The sequence below is a fragment of the Cololabis saira genome, chromosome 14 (genome assembly GCF_033807715.1).
Source record: "Cololabis saira isolate AMF1-May2022 chromosome 14, fColSai1.1, whole genome shotgun sequence".
NCBI classification, from domain to species: Eukaryota; Metazoa; Chordata; class Actinopteri; order Beloniformes; family Belonidae; genus Cololabis; species Cololabis saira.
The window spans coordinates 13,492,304-13,512,890 of record NC_084600.1 but is presented as its reverse complement, the minus strand read 5'-3'; the positions used below and the strand labels follow the sequence as shown (position 1 = coordinate 13,512,890).

The following is a 20,587-nucleotide window of genomic DNA, read 5'->3' as shown; positions in this document are numbered from 1 at the left end:
ATTATGAAGGGGTCAGAGTGAAGGCTAATTCTGGTGTACAGGAAAGAAATTAGATTACAAAAAAGGGATAATGCTCATTCCACTATTTCTAAAGGTTAACATGGTCCCTGCCCTATCTGTGTCTAACAGAAAAGCTTTATCTCTGCTGCAGGTACGCTGGGATGAATAACTTGTGTAATGGGGTGGAAATTATCGACTCAGCAGCATGTTCAGTGTTTTTGTTGAGATGATTTGTTGAGATCTGAGAACAGATAGCAAGATTAAATCCCGCAAAACCGCCCTTTGTCTTGGAATCCATAGAAGTGTTAATGGCTACAGATTTCCTTTTTTTTTTTTTAATTTCAAACAGTTTCACACGTTTTACCACAGTACTAAATGTTTGTTTCCAGCTTCGGTCAAAATACCACTGGAATACATATTTTTACAGTATTGTGCAAAAGTCGTGTTGTTTTATCAAACTTTTAATGACATACATTTTTTTTCCATTGTTTTTAAGATGCAAGCAGAAAAATCTGACCTAAATAGGATGGAATCCTAATCTATGCACAAAACAGTATCTGTAAAACAATTGGTTAACTATGTACCAGGTTCTAGAGGAAGTCACACCAAACACTAATGTTTACTTATTGATCAATTTTGTTCTGAAAACTGTGTGTGTTTTGTTTATATTATCTTGAGGATGACGGTTTGCCAGTTTTTAAACAAATGGGTAATTAATGAGTCAACCAGCCAATGGATTAAACGGATCCAAGTCGTACTGTGTGAGATATAAGAATCTTATATGACTGCAGAAATCATGCAGAGCATAGGAGCCTTAAGACAGAAAAGATGTAGTCCTTCATTGTATAAAACTTTATCCATCTCATAGTGTATCTCCTCTACAAGAAGTAGAGTCGGGTCATAGATCAGATTGCACATTTTCAGAAATTCGCAACCGCAGAACAATGAAACAGCTGTGTCTAAAAAAGATCTGACAAAATTTCTTGGCAAAAGCTCAAATACTGGCAAGAAAAAAAAAGATAAAATTGTCCTTTGGATCGTGAAACTACAGAAGAGTATTAGGGCCAGGCAGGAGAAAAATAAAAATAATATTTTACAGGAGGAAGATTTTTTTTTTCATTATGCACTTCGAGAAAAAAGTCAATGTCGAGAAAAAAGTCGAAATGTTGAGGGGAAAAAAGTCGAAATGTCGAGATTAATGTTGAAGTACAATTTCGAGAAAAAAGTCGAAATGTTGAGGAAAAAAGTCAAAATTTCGTGAATAAAGTTGAACAACAAGGTTCAGAACACAAGAATTGGCTTTACGATATTGATTTGAAACACATATCACACATATGCAGTTGCATAACTTCAGAAACTTACCATTAACGTTCCTCTCCAAGGATGTAAGTTAGTTAGTTAGTTACGTCTGCTGCTGCATAGCTGTCAGTTGCTCTCCTAACTGGATTTGAGGAGACATTTCCACTTTATTCACGAAATTTCGACTTTATTCTTGAAATTGTATTTCAACATTATTCTCGACATTTCGACTTGTTTCTCGACATTTCAACTTTTTTCTCGAAGTGCACAATAAAAAAACAATCTTCCCCTCTCAAATTTTTTCTCCTGCATGGCCCTAATACTCTTCCGTATGAAACTGATTAGATGAGAGAAGAAAAGAAAAACGAAGACCAAGGTAATAATGTGGCTTCCAGATACCACCACCCCCCGCAGGTTCCACTGGGATTATCAGTCCCATGAAAGATTTCTCAAGATCTTCACAACAAAAAGAAACGAAGCCTGGGGGGGAGTGAAAAGAATTTTAAAAGCTTTAAAAGTTTTTTTTTTTTTTTTTTTCGAAGTAGAACCAATGTAATGGCAAATTCCAGGTCAGTGCTGCAGTGATTTGGTTTTTTTGAGGATGTTTGTGTCCAATGTCACACACACACATAATTGGACCAATGCAATAGTGTCATGGAGGAAAATGAACAGATCAGGACATTAGTGCAAAAACCAGAATTTAATCACTTATATTTATCATTTTTCAAGTTTTAGCTCAATGAGATCAGACGGCATGCCGGTGATCCATGCTGTGTGACTCATGCAGCAGATTTGGACCCCAAAAGAAATGACTAAACCGACGGATGCCACAGAATCTTAGTCATACATGCCATTTAATTGCACATGTTTTGATAGCACTGAGTATTAAAAATGACACTCTTAAGGACCACTTTTTTGGTAATGATAGGGCCTGTTAAAAACTAGCTAACCCCTGTACCTATTGATAAAAGGATCAAATTAATGGCAAAGTTTATTTCTATAGCACAATTCAACACAAGGCAATTCAAAGTGCTTTACATCAACATTAATCTTACGATGGCAAGAATTACGTTTCTATACGGTCAAAACGTACAAAGACCAGGTCAAATACAGTATTACAAAAGTAACCTGTAACAATTGGTATGGTGAATTAAACCAATTTGACAAAATAAATACAATAAAAAACTAAATAGGTAATTTAATTTTTTGATTCAGATCTCTCCGATTGCAAAAGCCAGGAAAGAGTTGCTTTACAATAAGACATTTTAGTTAGAGGTTAAGCAGCATTCCAGTATTCCCCTACTAAAGAATTTTCCAGGATCAGACAGAAAATGGCGTACTATTGCAAACTGCAGGTCACAGTGTGGTCCAAGTTCATGTTAAAGTTGGTACTGTAGGCTCTGGTACTGAGTAGTGGTTGAGTTGGGGAGGCACATCCAAACAGGCACTTCTCTGCTTTGACAGATCAGCTTTGTTCTAAATCTTTCACTGTTCGATGTTAAGTCCAAAAATAGCTGGTATGTCAACAAATCTAAAGCAATCCACAGACTTTCATGAACTTCAGAAACAATAAGCCACTCAATCAAACCAGAAACACACTGACAGGTTGATGGATGTGCTGTCATGATGCTGCATTTGTGAATTTCTAACTCGAGTGTGCATGCATGACTGTGTGGTTATACGTGTGTTTGGGAGACTTAAAGCGCTGTGAACAGCTCTTCCGTATGAAGTTTCACCATTTTGTATAATAAAAAATAAAAATATGTGAAATGGTTGCTAAATATATTTGGGCAGCTATAAATGCACCTAGGCGCTTGCCCAGATCATAATACTGTGATTGAAGCTCTGGAACTGCTCATCCTCACAGATGGCATCAATGATCGTACTCTCAAGGGCTTATTATTGCGAAGTACTTTTTTTTTTTTTATCGGTTTTTATTTTGAGACCAAAAAGTATGATGACTCATCGTGTGATTAAAAAAAATAGAATAAACCACTGATTGGATTCTTAATTCACATGATGTTTTTCTCCCCTTCTGCAATTTGCTTTTTTCTAAATCCTTCTCTTTGAGAAACGTGATTGAGCAATAGGTCAGGCAAGTTTATTTGATTCAACAACACTTTGATTGAAAGTGTTTTACAGAGACATTAAAACATGAATAAAAAGCATGATTTAAAATTTTAACAAAAAGTAGTTAAAATATGTTTTGAAACTCAAGCTTAAAAGTGTTGTGCAACTCAAGGTAGCTTGGCTGTCCAGTTATCAAGGCTAATGATAATTCTATTAAAGAATTATTAATAATTAATAAAGTGGACTATTTATCAAATTGAATGACCAATATGATAATAATTCTCGGGGCACCACCGCCGGGCCTTACTTCCGGTGGGATTCGATAACTAAAACAGCAGAAAATCAGTCTCATTATGATTTGAATTATCCTGCAGAACAGCAAATCTTACTATATCTTACAGAATAACAGTGAAGGCGTGATGTCCGAACACTAGGCTCTGCTTAAACGAATCAATCTGTGACCAAATCTTGCATGAAATAACAACCACCACTCGTTAAAAAAATCAATCAGGATTTATTCACATACAGGTATCAAAAGATGGTAAATAAATACCCAATAAATCCCGATGGCAAAACTACCTTATTACAAAACCATTAACTAACTAGAAAAACAACAATCAATAGGAATTAAATGAAAGTTAAAATGCACGGAATGAAAAGAAAAGAATCAAATGTGATAATAATAAAGATGATAAAGAACACAATAATGATAACGTACAGTAATCTCATTAAACATAAGTTCAGCTTTACACCGTTCTAACTGACTGATCGCCCACACGCCACCTCACGTCTCCTCTGGATTCTGGATCTGGGCTGCGGGCTCTGTCGGGGTTCCAGTCCGATGCGGCCTCGTTTCTCTCGGCTCCACCATGCGGCTCGGTTCGGCTCAGTCCTGTGGGGACCCCACGGGCAGGACGATCCTGCAGGGGTTCCCCGGGGCGGGCAGCTGCTCAGCTTGCTCTCCACGTTCCTCCTTTGAAAAGAGATGCAGTCTTTCTGCGTCTCACAGCCGGGCAGGTCTCTCCGATCACGGAGCCGCTTGACGCGCCTCCAGGCGTGCGAGGACAGTCCACTGGAATCAGGGCCGTCGCCGTCTTCCACCAAGGCGCGGGCTCACGGATCTGGAAGATTCTGGCTTCCGGGCTAAGGGAACTCAAGCAGAGAAAAGGTTAAAAGGAGCAGGAGGGCCGGAGCGCTGCCTCGCTCCGTGACCGCAGCGGATCTCCAGGCCAAGCTGGGGCAAGGGCATGCAGAGCATGGGCCGGCCGTGGAGCAACGCTCCGCTGGATCTTCTCTCCCCCCTCCCAGGGGGGGAGGAGGAGATGTGATCTTTGGCCCACAGCCAAAGGTCCAGCTGCTCAGGACGGAAGGTTGGTCGGAAGGGAAGAGAGAAAGTCTTGGTGCAGCACAGAGTTTTGTATCTCCGCGCGCTGCGATGACGTCATCAGTGCCTCACTCGGGATTGGGTGCGCGTCGCTCTCAGGCGCCGCCCCATCCCGCAAGGCATGCTGGGATTGTAGTTCATGGCAGGGTCGCCATTTTATGAGGCACATTAAAGCCAGTTCCAGGCTGGGGGGGTTGCTGGTATTTAAGAAGCAGTACCATTTTGGAGGCCTGGTTTTTCGGGCTCCGCTGTGTCCGGCCCCCCCCCAGGGGGTGTCGTAAATCCCCAGGGAGTCTGTTTCCCTGGCAGAAACTTTCCTGTCCTGCTTTGATCTGTTTTGACCCCCCCTCTTGGGGTCATAAACTTGCTATCTCGGGCCGGGCCGAGATGACCAGACGTTGGCAGCAGGGTTCATAAAACTGACTATAGCTTTCGGCCTTTACTGTTCTGAAAATGTTCACCCAATCATGAATACATAATCATTTATAAATTCAGAGTTCAGATGGGCATATGGGCGGGCACAACAAAAGTATCAGTGTAGATTTAGAGCTTTATTCAAATACAGCTGAAAACTACCGTAAATGGATTGAATGATATGAATGAAGTAGTTGATGGGTTCAATGACTTTTTTGTAAACGTGGGACCACAGCTGGCCGGAAAAATAAATGACAGACATTCAAGGAAGGGGGAGGTAGTTGATAGTCATGTTGTAAGGAATCAAAGCTCAATCTATCTGAAACCAGTAGAAACAACTGAAATCATAAATATAGCTAATAACTGCAAAAATAAATCATCCACTGATTTGAATGGAATTGATATGACAGTATATAAGAAAGTCATTGATGGTATTGCAAACCCTCTAACTTACATTTGTAATTTATCATTCTCAACTGGTATATTTCCAAGTAATCTCAATTGGTAAATTTCCAAGTAAAATGAAAACTTCAAAAGTCATTCCATTATACAAAGTTGGGGACAAACATCAGTTCACAAATTATAGGCCTGTATCTCTACTCTGCCAGTTCTCTAAAATACTGGAAAAGCTGTTTATCCAAAGGTTAGATGATTTAATTGAAAAGCATAATTTATTAATGGACAGTCAGTACAGATTTAGAGGAAACAGATCAACTTCAATGGCAATAATGGAATTGACTGAATACATTATCAATAGTTTAGATAACAGGAAGTATGCAGTAGGAATATTCTTAGACTTAAAAAAGGCATTTGATACCATCAACCATGATATATTAATTAATAAATTAGAAAAGCTTGGTATAAGAGGGGTGGTGTTGAGGTGGGTGAAAAGTTACATTGAGAACCGACTGCAGTTTGTGCAGATGGGCGATCATAAGTCAACTCTTTTCGACATTACCTGTGTGGTCCCACAGGGGTCAGTGTTAGGACCTAAACTCTTTATTTTATACATTAATGACATATGTAAAGCATCAGCAATATTTCAAGGAGCTTGAGGCAGGATTTATGAAAAAAATGCATATACGTTTTAAGTTTTCTAGTAATAATGCCAGATGAAGCGTTCCAAACCAAAAAGAATGAGCCCTCTAGCGTATCTCTCCGTTGCCTTGAACAGGCTGTGTGCTGCAAAATGTGCTGCAATTCCGGGCTCGAATTTCCCGCGCTGATCTGCGGATGTGACGTCACATGACGCTGCATGCGCGTTCTCCCGTGCCGGCTTCGCTGTTGGCTGCAGGAACCCCGACGGTCATCGTGGCGCTAATGAGTCTCATTTCTTATTCTTGCCTCAAGCTCCTTTAAGTTTGTTATATTCGCAGATGATACAACTATCTTTTGTTCTGGGGAAGATCTACAGCAGCTTTTGGAGTTGGTCACGGCAGAAATGAAAAAGTTAAAACACTGGTTTGATGTTAACAAATTGTCTTTAAATCTTAAGAAAACTAAATTTATGTTGTTTGGAAATCGCACAATCCCAGTTGATACTGTGCAAATAACGATCAATAATGTACATATTGAAAGGGTGTATGGAAATAAATTTCTTGGAGTGATACTGGATCACAAAATCTGCTGGAAACCCCATATCGTATAAGAACAAAACTGGCAAAGAGTGTAGCAATATTGGGGAGAACAAGATACATGCTGGATTATAAATCATTGCACATTCTGTATTCATCACTAGTATTACCATATCTGGATTATTGTGTGGAAGTTTGGGGCAACACATATATAAGCAATTTACAACCGCTATTCAGACTGCATAAAAAAAGCAATCAGGATACTTCACAATGTGGGTTATAAGGATCACACAAACACACTGTTTTTAAAGTCGCATGTGTTGAAATTCTGGGACATTGTCAAACTAAAAACTCTACAAATCATATTCAAAGCGAGAACTGATTCACTTCCAGGCAATTTACAGAAAATGTTTTGTGACAGGGAGGGGGTTATAATTTAAGAGGAAAATTTAATTTAAAAAAACAATGTGTTCATTCTAAAAGGAAAAGCATGTGTATCTCAGTTGTTGGAGTGGATCTATGGAATGGGTTGGGTGATGGGTTGAAGCAATGTACAAATATAAATCAATTTAAAAAACGGTACAAAAAGGAAGTTCTAGGAAGTTATTTGATTGAGGAGTTATGTTAAGGAAAGATTGTGTTTGTTAGCTGGTTAGGTGCAAAGGCTCAACCAATGGGAAAATCTGTAGCCTAATAGGTAAATTAGCACATATTTATTATTAATATTTATGTTTAATTTATAATAGAGGTAACAAAGGGGCAGGGTTAAATAAGTTTTACTTCTACCTGCTCCTTTTCGGACACTGTTTTTTTTTCCCCTGTTTGTATTACATTTTTGTTGTTGCTTTTTTCTGTATGTTCTGAATTTGTTTTAAAATGTTATATATCTTTTTTCCTTATGTGTTTGAAATAAACAATTCAATCAATCAATCAATCAATCAATCAATCAATCAATCAATTAATCAATTAATCAATCAAATTTCAAGAAAAAAGTTGAAATGTCGAGATTAATGTTGAAATACAATTTCAAGAATAAAGTAGAAATTTCGCCTTTTTTCTCAACATGACATTCTGAGCCATAATCAGGGGTGCACACAAGCCAGTACTCGAGGGCTAGTCTACTGAATGTTTTAGATGTTTCCCTGTCTTCAACACACCTGATTCTAATCACTGGTCGTCATCAACATGTCATCAAGGCTTACACAACTCTGTTGGTGAAGCAGCCTTGTCTATCAGGGTTGTGTTGAGGCAGGGAAACATCTAAAACGTTCAGTAGACTATCCCTGGAGTCCCGGCTTGTGTGCACCCCTGGCCATAATCATGCTATTTACAAGCAATGCAAGCCAACACTGTACAACCCACACGGAGCAGTTTAGCTGGCAGAATGGGTTTGTTAGTTGAGGAGGGGCAATGGCACATGTCCTATGAGTTATCTGTCCACTCTCCATTCTCTTCCCCTCCGCTCCCCTACACAGGTTTGTTAATAACGGATTATAACATGGTAATGAGAACTGTCAGCCTGTTCCTGTGGTGATAATGGAGTTTATAGGTGGATGACATCGTCTCAATCATAATGGAATTAAGCACGGCTGAGAGAGCTCTGACAGAGAGCAGGGGAGTGGGGGAGGGAGGGGAGAGTTTAGAAAAAGGTTAACAGAGAGAGCAGACAGTAGGATGGAGTTGAGAGAAAGACTGATTTGCAAAATTAGTTTTATGATTCTGTTCAGTCATTTTATTTAAGGCATTGGTGCCATTCCTCGCACCTTGGTATGACTGACAGCAAAATTAAGCAACACAAATGTGTAAGGCCTCTGGAGATTCTGAGCACTTATTGTGTCAGGGAGTTTTCTCTGCCTGTTGTGTTTATGTCTTGCACATAAACTGAAATGCACCAACTGGTTTTACATACCTGAGCTGCACTCCTGCTGCAATTACAGTTATTAAATTGCTGAAATGACAGGCAGACACACTTTCACTTTCACCTCGTGAAAGCAAAATATGAGGATACTGCAGTTGCAAAAGTAAATTTGCGCTCCGATTATCAATACTTCCTAATTCCTAATGGCTTCTTTCTTAGTTTTATAGATAGAAAGTCACATTGAAATTATGAATACAAATTAATCAGTACATGTTGCTTCAGTAATCTTGTTGCATTCTTTATATTGTATGACACACCCTTTTTTATAAATGTAATTAAATTGATTTATACTGATTTAGATCTCCATAATGTGCATTGAAGACCTTAACGCTCAGGGATGGATCCTTTGCGAAGTGATCACAAATAAAGTGTTGATGGATTGAACATGACAGGAAACAGAAATGAGGAATTACTCTCTTTTGTTGTTATTTGGAAAGAATTGTCAGAGTTGTGACGTATAAGACAGTTTGCTGTGACTTGGTGACATCAGATGTGTGGCATTTTCCTTTTGTTTGAAACCTACTGCTTATGATGTGACAACACTTTACATGCTGTATAGTATAACCTGGGGGCATATTTACTTATAGTGGGTGGGACTTACCGGCACTTGCTTCAATGGTTCAAATCTTTCTTGCAAGACAGGGCCTTTTTGTGTCAATTGGAAACCACGAGTCTGAGAGAACCAAGATCACATGTGGGGTTCCTCAAGGGTCCATTCTCGGACCGCTTCTATCCAACATCTATATGTTACCCCTAGTTCACATTATGGAACATCACAACATTTCCTACCATACTTATGCCGATGACACACAGCTCTATATTTCAGTGTCACCACGTGACTACAGTCCCCTACTCTCATTGAGTAACTGTATTCACCAAATCAATGAGTGGATGTGCCAGAATTTTCTCCAGCTAAATACACAAAAGACAGAGGTGATCATTTTTGGCCCTAAAACTGAAAGGGAAAAAAACAGCGCTCACCTTGGCTCCATGTCATTGACAGCTACAAATCAAGCAAGAAATCTTGGTGTAATTATTGACTCAGACCTGAACTTCAACAGCCATCTAAAGTTTATCACTAAATCTGCCTATTACCACCTAAAAAAACATTGCTAGAATTAAGGGGTTTCTGTCTAAACAAGACATGGAAAAACTTATTCATGCATTCATTTTCAGTAGGTTGGATTATTGCAATGGCATCTTTACAGGCCTTAACAAGAAATCAATCAGGCAGCTGCAGCTGATCCAGAACGCTGCTGCCAGAGTCCTTACAAACACCAGGAAACTGGACCACATTACACCGGTCATGAAATCACTACACTGGCTTCCAGTGAGTCAAAGGATAGAGTTTAAAATCTTACTGCTGGTCTACAAAGACCTGAATGGTCTTGGACCAAAATCCATGCTGGATCTGTTAGTTCCTATGAAGCTCCCAGACCCCTGAGGTTCATCTGGATCTGGTTTGTTGTGGTTCCCAAGAACCAGAATCAAGCAAGGTGAGGCAGCGTTCAGTTATTCTGCTCCTCACCGGTGGAACAAACTTCCTGTAGACCTGAGGTCTGCTCCAACTGTAGATCCTTTAAATCAGGCCTAAAAACATTACTGTTTACTGAAGCTACTCTTAAATTAAATACTTACCTGCTGTACTCTACTGCCCTTACTTTTAACAACTTGTTCTTGTTATTATTTTACCTTTTTTCTTATCATTTTATTTGTTATTTACTGTTTAATTGTGTCTTGCCGCTTTAAATGTTGATGTGAAGCACTTTTAATTACCTTGTGTTGAATTGTGCTATACAAATAAACTTGCCTTGCCTATATAACATGTAGAGAGATTTCAAAGAACTCTGTTCACTTAATGCACCATGTTGTCTTCCTGCGATCACGAGCCACCTGTAGATGGAGATTTGTGATTTTTCTTTTCTGCCTGTAGATGTGATTGGAGTGTGCAAGAGTGCAGAGGAGGTCTCCCGAATCACCACTAAGACCAGCAGGGAAGTCTCCAAGAGAGCCCTCACACTGATGGACACAACGGGCAAAGAGGTGACGGTCACACTGTGGGGAGAGGAGGTAAGAACCGCGTCACTCTCTGACTCTCCATCTGCATCCATGGACGGATTAGCGGTTTAACATAAAACCACGATGAGTCGTGTGTGATTAATCATGTATATTTGAAGGTGCCCATGCGTGCATGTGCATATGCATCTGTGATAATGTCTCTGAGAGTACTCTTGCATGCAGAAAACTTTGATTGGGTTTTCTGGGGTGTAAAATGTGAATCATTTAAATCACTTTTCTGACCTTCAGAGCTTCTTTGGACCAGAGGCTCTGATTTGAGACAGAGGGCTAAATAAAATTCTCGAATGTGCATGAAATAGTGCTATTCTTCTCTAAGCTCATTTGATCTGCAGGCGCTAATCCTTCTTCTTTGCCAAAGTCTGAAAATGACTTTCAAATTAACTTGTAGGTTGTCTAATGATCAAAGCAAGCTATAGCACATATTACTTTCTAGTGTCTCGAAGCTACACACACAGGCTAAACATGTACCTGACAATATCAAATAAAGCTTTTGCTCTATTATATTCTCTTCTAAATCAGTGTCTCCCAACCTGGGGTCCGGGCCCCCCCTGGGGGGGCGCCAGAGATCTCTGGGGGGGCCGCAAAACTTTGTCTGCTTTGAAATTATGCAGTTGTAAAAATTATATTTGCGAATGAGTCATTCATAAGACATTGTTAGGAATAATTTATGAATGTCTTGAATATTTTTTGTGTTTTTTATACACTGGTGACAAACACAGGAAATTATTTCATTCCTTATTATTATATCATTACTCAACATTTAATCTACTCTGAAATGGTTGTTAAAGGAAAAATGTAAAAAATGTTGGTCTCATATTAAAAGAGACATTTTTCAGAAATATTTTTATGTCCTTTTGTGCGTATTTTATACATTAGTGACATTGGAGAAAAACAAAGTCATATGTATACAGAGTAAACCAAAGAGAAATATATCAAAAAAACATAATTAATGTTCATTTTTTCAATTAAAGACTATTTTGGTGCTAGTACGTACGGGTCGGGGGGCCTGGCTGGACTCAGACACAAGTAAGGGGGGCTCCAAGGAAAAAAGGTTGGGAACCACTGTTCTAAATCATAGTATTTACAGATGTTTTCTTCTTATTTTTCCCGTCCTCCCAGGCAGAGACATTTGATGGCTCTGGGGAGCCCGTGATCGCCATCAAAGGCGCTCGCTTGTCTGATTTTGGGGGCCGATCTCTCTCTGCTCTGTTCAGTTCAACAGTCATGGTGAACCCAGACATACCGGAGGCCTTTAGACTGAGGGCCTGGTGAGTCACCGTCGTGCAGTCCGAGAACAACAATCACTCACACCGATAATCACATGTCTAATCAACCGTCTACAAATTGCAGTCTTGTTGGCACTTCTCCACAAACTAATCACTAGACAAAGTGCATCCAGACTAACAGACAGAGCCGTGTGCTAATAAGCTGTCGTCACTGCATTGTCTACGACATGAAAAGATAAAGATCCTGCACATGCACGCTCTCATGAGTCAAGCTGGATGCAAAGCCCTGACTGTGTGCACTGCCAGAGTCTCAGCAGGACTCCAGACGGGGTTGGATGGAGGGAAGCACAACACAGATATTTATTTCTGGGTTCCGGCTCTGAACCGCTACTGCATGTGCTTCAAAACAGTTGCTGTGGAGAAAGTTTGAATTATGACTCATTCACTCATTAACGCTACTAACAATTCTGGCTAACAATAAGATATAAATACTTTGTACTTCCTCTTTTTTTTGGTGCATTTACATAACAACATTTCAGAGTGCATTTGTGTTTCACTTGAAAGCTGTTAAAAAAAAACCCCAACTTCAAATAGCACAGTTTGAGCTTCAAAGTTTAAATGCAGCGAATAAATGGGCGTGTTTGTCGGCTCCTCCGGGTAACTAACTTTGTTAATCGTTTTGTAGGTGTACTGTAAAGAGGAAGAGCTGGCTCCTTTGCTGTAGCATACTGGTGGTCCTGTCACTCTACTCAATGCACGAGCTCTTCCTGATATTCAAAAGGCTAAAAATAAATAAATAAATAAATAAAAGTCAGCCTCCCACATCGCTGCTTCCTTTATTTTCTAATCCCTTGCTTTTCTGCCTGATCTCTCCTCCTGTTGGGTTCTCTGCTGAACACGTAGAGTTATTCAATGACTGGATAGCGTTTACCACTTTTATTATCATTTGAACTATGGTATACGTGTTGTAGAGAAGTAAGGTATTCTTGTTTGACTCAGGTTTGCCAGGACTTTATTTATACTTATGAAGAAAATTGATGAGTCTGGTGAAGATGCTTTGGTCAGTCTGTTCATGCAGAGCAGGAATCTAACTGATGCATTGGGATTTTATTGAGAACACTAAAAAGGTAGATAAATGAACAAGAAAAGCACATAGACAAATAGGAGGATAAAAAAAAGTAGATGGACAGCAATAGAGGGAATGTGCATGACGTCACAGATGCGACTTCACAGCGGGTTACGCCCACTGAGTGGCAGAAAGACTGAGTGGCAGCGTAAACTTTCAGTTTGAGCAACTGGAAAACATCTAAAATGGGAAAGAGCTGTTGTGCGATCGACTGTACTCATAGATTTAGCAAGAAATCTGAGTTATCGTTTTACAGACTGCCGAAAAATAAGCTTAAGAGAGACAAATGGATCGCTGCAATTCACAGAAACAACTGGATTCCAGGCACTTAAACGTGGATTTGCGGTTCCCATTTTGTATCAGGTAATGTTGGATTTTTGGGTAGCTAACGTTAAACGGTCAAATCATAAAGTTCGGTGTCCTCATCACTTTAATTTCACCAACAAATCCTGCCTTGAAGTAGGACCAAGTGTCAAGACTTTTGTATGCCTTCAAGCTTTGCTTCGTGTATTTCCCCGGCGTAGAAATTAAGTACATATAAATATCAGGAAACTGGATTCGTGGCCAAATATTAATGTCCATGAACCACTGGTTCTTGGGGTAACTGTACGGGTCAATGTCAAGTCCAACTGCCTTTTAATTTAAGCCGATAATCGTCTGTTATCCCGTCTTCTCCACTAGTTGCAGCCATTTTTGCCCCTCAGTGCGAGTAAGGGGGCTGGTCCAGTGGGGATGTGATGTCAATGCATACCCTTTATATATGTAAATATAAACAGCAGTCGATCTGGTGGCTCAATTTTTGATGCTATTTGTGTTTGATCAAATCTAATGCATGATGATTATCTGATACAAATCAGTTAGGGGAATAGGAGGAATAAGTCAGTTATGGCCTCGAAGAGTTTTATAGATAATAATTAAAGGAGCATGAGGCAGGATTGAGGCATGATTTATGAAAAAAATTTGTATACGTTTTAAGTTTTCTAGTAATAATGTCAGATGAAGCGTTCCAAACCAAAATGAATGAGCCCTCTAGTATATCTCTCCGTTGCCTTGAACAGGCTGCGTGCTGCAAAATGTGCTGCAATTGTGGGGCCGAATTTCCCGCGCTGTCCTGCGGATGTGACGTCACATGACGCTGCATGCGCGTTCTCCCCGTTCTCCTGTGCCGGCTTCACTGTTGGCTCCAGTACCCCCGACGGCCGTCGTGGCGAAGGGTGGCGCTAGAGAGTCTCATTTCTTAAAAGGAGCCTCATGCTCCTTTAAGATGACAGTGATTAATCAAGTGGAGTATTTCTCTAGAAAAACACACCCAAGTCTATTAACACATATTCAGATATGTATATTCTACCCTTTCTCTCCTGTCTCGGGTCCAATCACCTCAGTATGCAAGGGTCATTGGATCTGTTTTCAATCACATTTAACAAATCTATTCTCGATCTGTAAATCATTTATGGGACTATTGACTTGTGTGTGTGTTTGTTTTCGTGGACGAGCGTGTTGCACACACAATAATATACAGTAATGTTCTGTGCCCACTCCAGGTATGATCGGGAGGGCTATGCGGTCGACAGCCAGTCGCTGACGGACACCAGGTCAACAAGAACCGGATCAAATATGAACTGGAAGAAGCTGAGTGACGTGAAGACTGAAAACTTGGGACACGGAGCGAAGGTGCAGTAAGCATGTACACACTCGGGGCATTAACGGAAAGGAAGTCAGTCCCAATTAAAAGCTAGTAGACTGATGTTTTGTGGAGGACCAACACTGACATGATTAGAAATAAAAGCAGAAATGTATATATTTTGGTTTTCCTTTTTCCTTATACGTGCATTTCTTTTTTTTGCTCGTCTCCTCTTTTTACTTTAGCTTATGTATTTCTGCCTCATTATGCAAATGAGCCTTCTTGCCCTTCTTGGGCCAGCTCCTCTACTACTGGTCAATAAACAGGAAGGATCGGGTCAAAATCAAGACTATAGAGGGAATGCACATGACGTCACAGATGCGACTTCACAGTGGGTTACGCCCACTGAGTGGCAGAAAGACTGAGTGGCAGAAAGATTGAGTGGCAGTGTAAACTTTCAGTTTGAGCAACTGGAAAACATCTAAAATGGGAAAGAGCTGTTGTGGGATCGACTCTACTCATAGATTTAGCAAGAAATCCGAGTTATCGTTTTACAGACTGCCGAAAAATAAGCTTAAGAGAGACAAATGAATCGCTGCAAATCGCAGAAACAACTGGATTCCAGGCACAGAAACGTGGATTTGCGGTTCCCATTTTGTATCAGGTAATGTTGGATTTTTGGGTAGCTAACGTTAAACGGTCAAATCATAAAGTTCGGTGTCGTCATCACTTTAATTTCGCCAACAAATCCTGCCTTGAAGTAGGACCAAGCGTCAAGAATTTTCTATGCCTTCAAGCTTTGCTTCGTGTATTTCCCTGGCGTAGAAATTAAGTACATATAAATATCAGGGGGGGGGGGGGGGGGGGGACCTATTATGGCATCTAAGCCTATTTTAATGTCTTAAAAACAAGCTTTTGATTGTTTTTTCTAAATAAATTAGATATTCAGCCTCTAAACCATGTCTTTATCATCCCAGTCTCTAACCTCCTTATCCCTCTATAGTCTTGATTTTGGCCGGATCCTGCTCCCTGTTTATTGACCAGTAGTAGAGGAGCTGGCCCAAGAAGGGCAAGAAGGCTCATTTGCATAATGAGGCAGAAATACATAAGCTAAAGTAAAAAGAGGAGACGAGCGAAAACAAGAAATGCAGGTATAAGGAAAAAGGAAAACCAAAATATATACATTGTACATTGCACTGTTGCCTCACAACAAGAAGGTTCCTGTTATCCCGTCTTCTCCACAGTTTCGCCTACTAGTTTCAGCCGTTTTTGCCACTCAGTGTGAGTAAGGGAAATAAGTGGGAAAGTGACGTCAATGCAGACCCTTTATTGTGCAACCGGCAGTGACACACTGGGATGAACATACACACCCCTCACATTGGTTTAAGTGTATGTAAATGCTGCTCTCATACCTTCTTGTTTACACCATCAGCCTCACAGAAGACTGAATATTGTCTAATCGTAGGATTTCTAAAATGATCTATTATTGATATGGGGTGTCTGGTCGGTATCTCTGGACATTATTATTATTCGTTTTAGTCTTTAGGTTGCACAATGGTCTTAATTTTGGCCCGATCCTGATCCTTCCTGTTTATTGACCAATAGTAGAGGAGCTGGACAAAGAAAGGCCGTCCTCTTCATTTGCATAATGAGGCAGAAATGAATGAAGTAAAGCAAAAAGAGGAGACAAGGGAATGTAAGAACAAGTCAAAAGGACATTATTAAACCAACAAAACAGCTAGTTTATATTAACTATAAATCTGAACATTATTATTATTATTATTATTATTATTTTCAGTCTTTAGTTAGGGAAATATTTCAGATTTGATGCTTTGATTGTTGATTTTAAGTTGCATATTCATTTAGGAACATGAGTCAGTCCAATATAAAGAGCAAAATTTGAGCACAAATCTGAAAACCACAAATGATGATTTGCTTTTCGTGCTTGAGCACATTGTAACATTCACACTGATTTACCTTTTATTATTATCGTTTTTTTTTAACTATAGTTTGATACAGTTGCTTTTGAACAGTTCAACAAAGGATCCTCCAGTTATTCAGATGGACCTTGAACTCTGAAATTTGGTGTAGTCTGAGTTTGATCCCTGCTTTTCACTTCTTTTTTTATTACAAAAAGCTTCATTGAAAGCGTACTAATCTGAGTCAGAAAATCCCTTTCTCACTCAGACTCTTGGCTGCCGTTTGTCGAGAAAGAAAGTAAGCTCTACACACATGATGTAACATCAGCTGCAGCTTGAGTAAAACAGAGTTTGATAGCAGAAAATCTTTTCATTGTTGTAAGACAAGCACAGTAAACAGTAGCCTCGGGGAATCAAGGACTTAGTTTCACTGTAATGCACCAGGGATTTCAGTTATACAACCACAAATCCATCATACTGCCAAACTTTCACATCGAGAGCGTAATTATTGACTTGTTTTAGTTACATGTACCTACTGCCTTTGAATGAAAAAGTTTTCTTTTTCCTTGAGATACACCTGCAGTCCAACAACACTGCTGGTCTCAGCTCACGGATCTTTTCACAGAGGATTATCAACAAGAACAAATCCACAAGCTTCTGTGCAATATTCTTTCATCCATTCATTTTCATAGTGTATATATATTTATATTGGCCCGGTTTCCCAGATCAGTTAAGTAGTTCTTAACAGCGAAAGACTTCTTTCACAGGCTCCTTAAGAAGGTTTGAAAGAAGTCTTTCGCTGTTAAGAGCTACTTAACTGATCTGGGAAACCGGGCCATTGTCTGTTTCTTATTTTTTTTTTTACATAGCCTTTTACATGTGTGCACTTTTATGGAGCTGCTGCTTAATCTCATTATATAGAGGGTCTGCATTGACATCACATTCCCACTGGACCAGCCCCCTTACTCACACTGAGGGGCAAAAACAGCTGCAACTAGTGGAGAAGACGGGATAACAGCCGATTATTGGCTGATTTGACCGTTTAACGTTAGCTACCCAAAAATCCAACATTACCGGATACAAAATGGGAACCACAAATCCACGTTTTGGTGCCTGGAATCCAGTTGTTTCTGTGAATTGCAGAGATCCATTTGTCTCTCTTAAGCTTATTTTTCGGCAGTCCGTAAAACGATAACTCTGATTTCTTGCTAAATCTATGAGTACAGTTGATCCCACAACAGCTCTTTCCCATTTTAGATGTTTTCCAGTTGCTCAAACTGAAAGTTTACTCTGCCACTCAGTCTTTCTGCCACTCAGTCTTTCTGCCACTCAGTCTTTCTGCCACTCAGTCTTTCTGCCACTCAGTGGCCGTAACCCGCTGTGAAGTCGCATCTGTGACGTCATGCGCATTCCCTTTATTATTATAATAATATAATATATATATTCTATTCTATTCTATTCTATCTAACGTCAACACAGCCGCTCTAGATTGTACCTTGCTGTGACTTCATGGATCAGCTGTTGATCTTTTATTTAAGCTGTGAGAGGGAACTTGTGAAACTCTTAAATTATCTGTAGTGGAGGATGCTTTTAGAGAACCATGCAGAAACTCAAACTGCCCTTTAGGAAGTGTTTTTTCAAAGAATTATCGTGCTTTCACCCAGAAATAGAGTGCATGTAAGTGGTCTTTGCCAATCCTTAAACTTTCCATCTAATTAATTTGGTTTATCTCAGATTAGTCTCCCTCATTTCTTGCATTTAATTGGAAGCAGCTTATGGATAGCTTGGAGATCAATGTCGTTTCTAATGAAAATTTCTAATTATGCGATGGAGGTGGAGAAATCCTGTAGGGCATAACATTACCAGAAGGAAGGCGGCATGGAAAAGGAGAAAAACAGTGTGAGAGTGATACTTGAGTACAAGTGCTCGGCAGTGCCGCTCAAACTTACGCTCACCTACAAACCTCTGTCAAAAGAGCGGCGGGAGGATGGATCAAAGACACAGAAAATACATGAAAAAATGATGGTATCTTAGAGAGGGAGGTGACGATACGTAACATGAAATGGACACAGTCGGAGAAAGTTGATTGCCTGATGCAAGAACTAGAGTTTAGAGGTGAGAAGTTCTCCTTTCTTCTCCTCTCGTTTACTCTTTATATCTTGCTCTTGTCTTTTCTTCTCCCCATCTCTGCTCCGTGTGCCACAAACTGGTTGCGTACGCGTCACACAGAGGAAAAGAAGCAGATTGTCTGGTCCTGTTGATCCTGTTGTCTGTGCTGTGTGGAGCTGCAGTTAGAGCAGCTTAATCAACTCGTACGTTCCCAGTCTGAAGAAAACTAATTAGATTTTTCTACCCACTTGGCCTCATCTGTGTGTTACTATTTGTTGTGTAACTGTGTTTTTGGGTAGGATAGGGTAGTTAGGTTGGCTATTAATAACTAACTCAGCTGTGTGTGTGTGTGTGTGTGTGTGTGTGTGTGTGTGTGTGTGTGTGTGTGTGTGTGTGTTGGAGTTGTGGCACCCACATTAACGTTGGCATGTGCACCCATGTCAATTATGTGCAGTGGATTTTCACTTTGTCGCCCTTCCACATACAAATTTTAATTGCATTTAGGTGCCAGAAGGTGACACAGGGATTTGGTGTGATAAGAATGAAAACTATTTTCTGAATATTGGGTGTGTGGGTGAATCTTTTTTCTTTTTGTGCACACACAGATTTGTGCTTCCACAGTACGTATCTTACTGTTTGCATGTGCATTGTTAGTCATGCTAGTCCTGTAAGCTCTCCTCTGTGTTACAACGGTTGAGACTTTGCCCTGAGGCTTTCGTGTACATGCTCGAATACAGAAAAAGGGAATAAAATGTAATAGTAGGATGTGAATGGGAGAGATGGGAAGTTAGCATGGTTGAACGGTGGTGGAACTGCCCAGGTACAGATCTCACTCACCTCTGATCTCATGCAGAGTGTAGCATCTGCCATCATGAGGAACCCTCAATATGCCTAGTTTTCTGCTACATCCGCCCTCCTGTGGCCTTCAAATCATATCAATCTTTATTTGTATAGCGCTTTTCATACAAAATAAAAAAAATGTCAGGCCAGAACGACGCCCAGGACGACCCCCTGCAGGCCAGAGTCACTCCCAGCATGGAGGCTCCCCATGAGGAAACACTGGAGCTAAAAGCTACAAGAAAGCAGGATAAGATAGGCTATGAGGTTAAAATACACACTAAAAGAGTTTAAAAGTATAACATAAAATCCTAAAAGTAGGTCTAGAAAGCAAGACCTGCTAAAACAAGCATAAAAACAACTTAAAACCATAAGACCTGGGTTAAAACAACAAGAACAGCTAGTTAAATCAAGGGTATACAAGAAATATTAAAAGGAATCAGTTAAAAGCGCGATGATGTGCCACAGCCGGAATTTTTTTTTGTTTCTTTCTTTAAACAAAACTTTATTGAAAATTTACAAACTCTCAAAGAGGATAATGGACAAATATCAATTTAAATGCAATATGAAAAGAAAGAAAAAATAAATATAAAAAATGGGGATTCTTGTAAGGAATACAAAAAACAGGGCTCTTTTAAGAAATAAAAGGTGCATATGAACAACAAAATAAATTAAGCATTTCAATGAACATAAAGGAGCATAGAAAAGGAGAGGAATTATTCAATTAGAATAACAAATAACGAGCAATGACTTTTTCTACTTGCATTTTTGTTTTCTACTCTTGAGACATGTGAAAAAAATCTTAAAATCGTTAATAAAACCCCGGAAGGAGGGTTTACAATTTCTCCATTTGGCACATTGAATATGGTACTTACCCAGTAACACAATTATATTAATAATATCAGAAACAGAAAATTCCAAATAATCCATGAAGAAAATAATATGGCTTAGTTCAAAAGGTGGAACATTATTCATTTTAAGAGATATCCAATTGTGTATGTCTGTCCAGAA

The 20,587-nt window shown here is 39.7% G+C and overlaps 1 protein-coding gene across 1 annotated transcript in view; it reads left to right on the top strand.

Moving 5' to 3' along the window:
• The window catches only part of LOC133460266 (replication protein A 70 kDa DNA-binding subunit-like), a 61,708-nt gene that overhangs the window by 25,632 nt on the left and 15,489 nt on the right, over positions 1 to 20,587 (top strand). Inside the window, exons 11-13 of the mRNA XM_061740860.1 lie at positions 10,593 to 10,729; positions 11,858 to 12,006; positions 14,632 to 14,761. Coding sequence (XP_061596844.1) covers positions 10,593 to 10,729; positions 11,858 to 12,006; positions 14,632 to 14,761 — 416 coding nt within the window. The remainder of the gene's footprint in view (positions 1 to 10,592; positions 10,730 to 11,857; positions 12,007 to 14,631; positions 14,762 to 20,587) is intronic.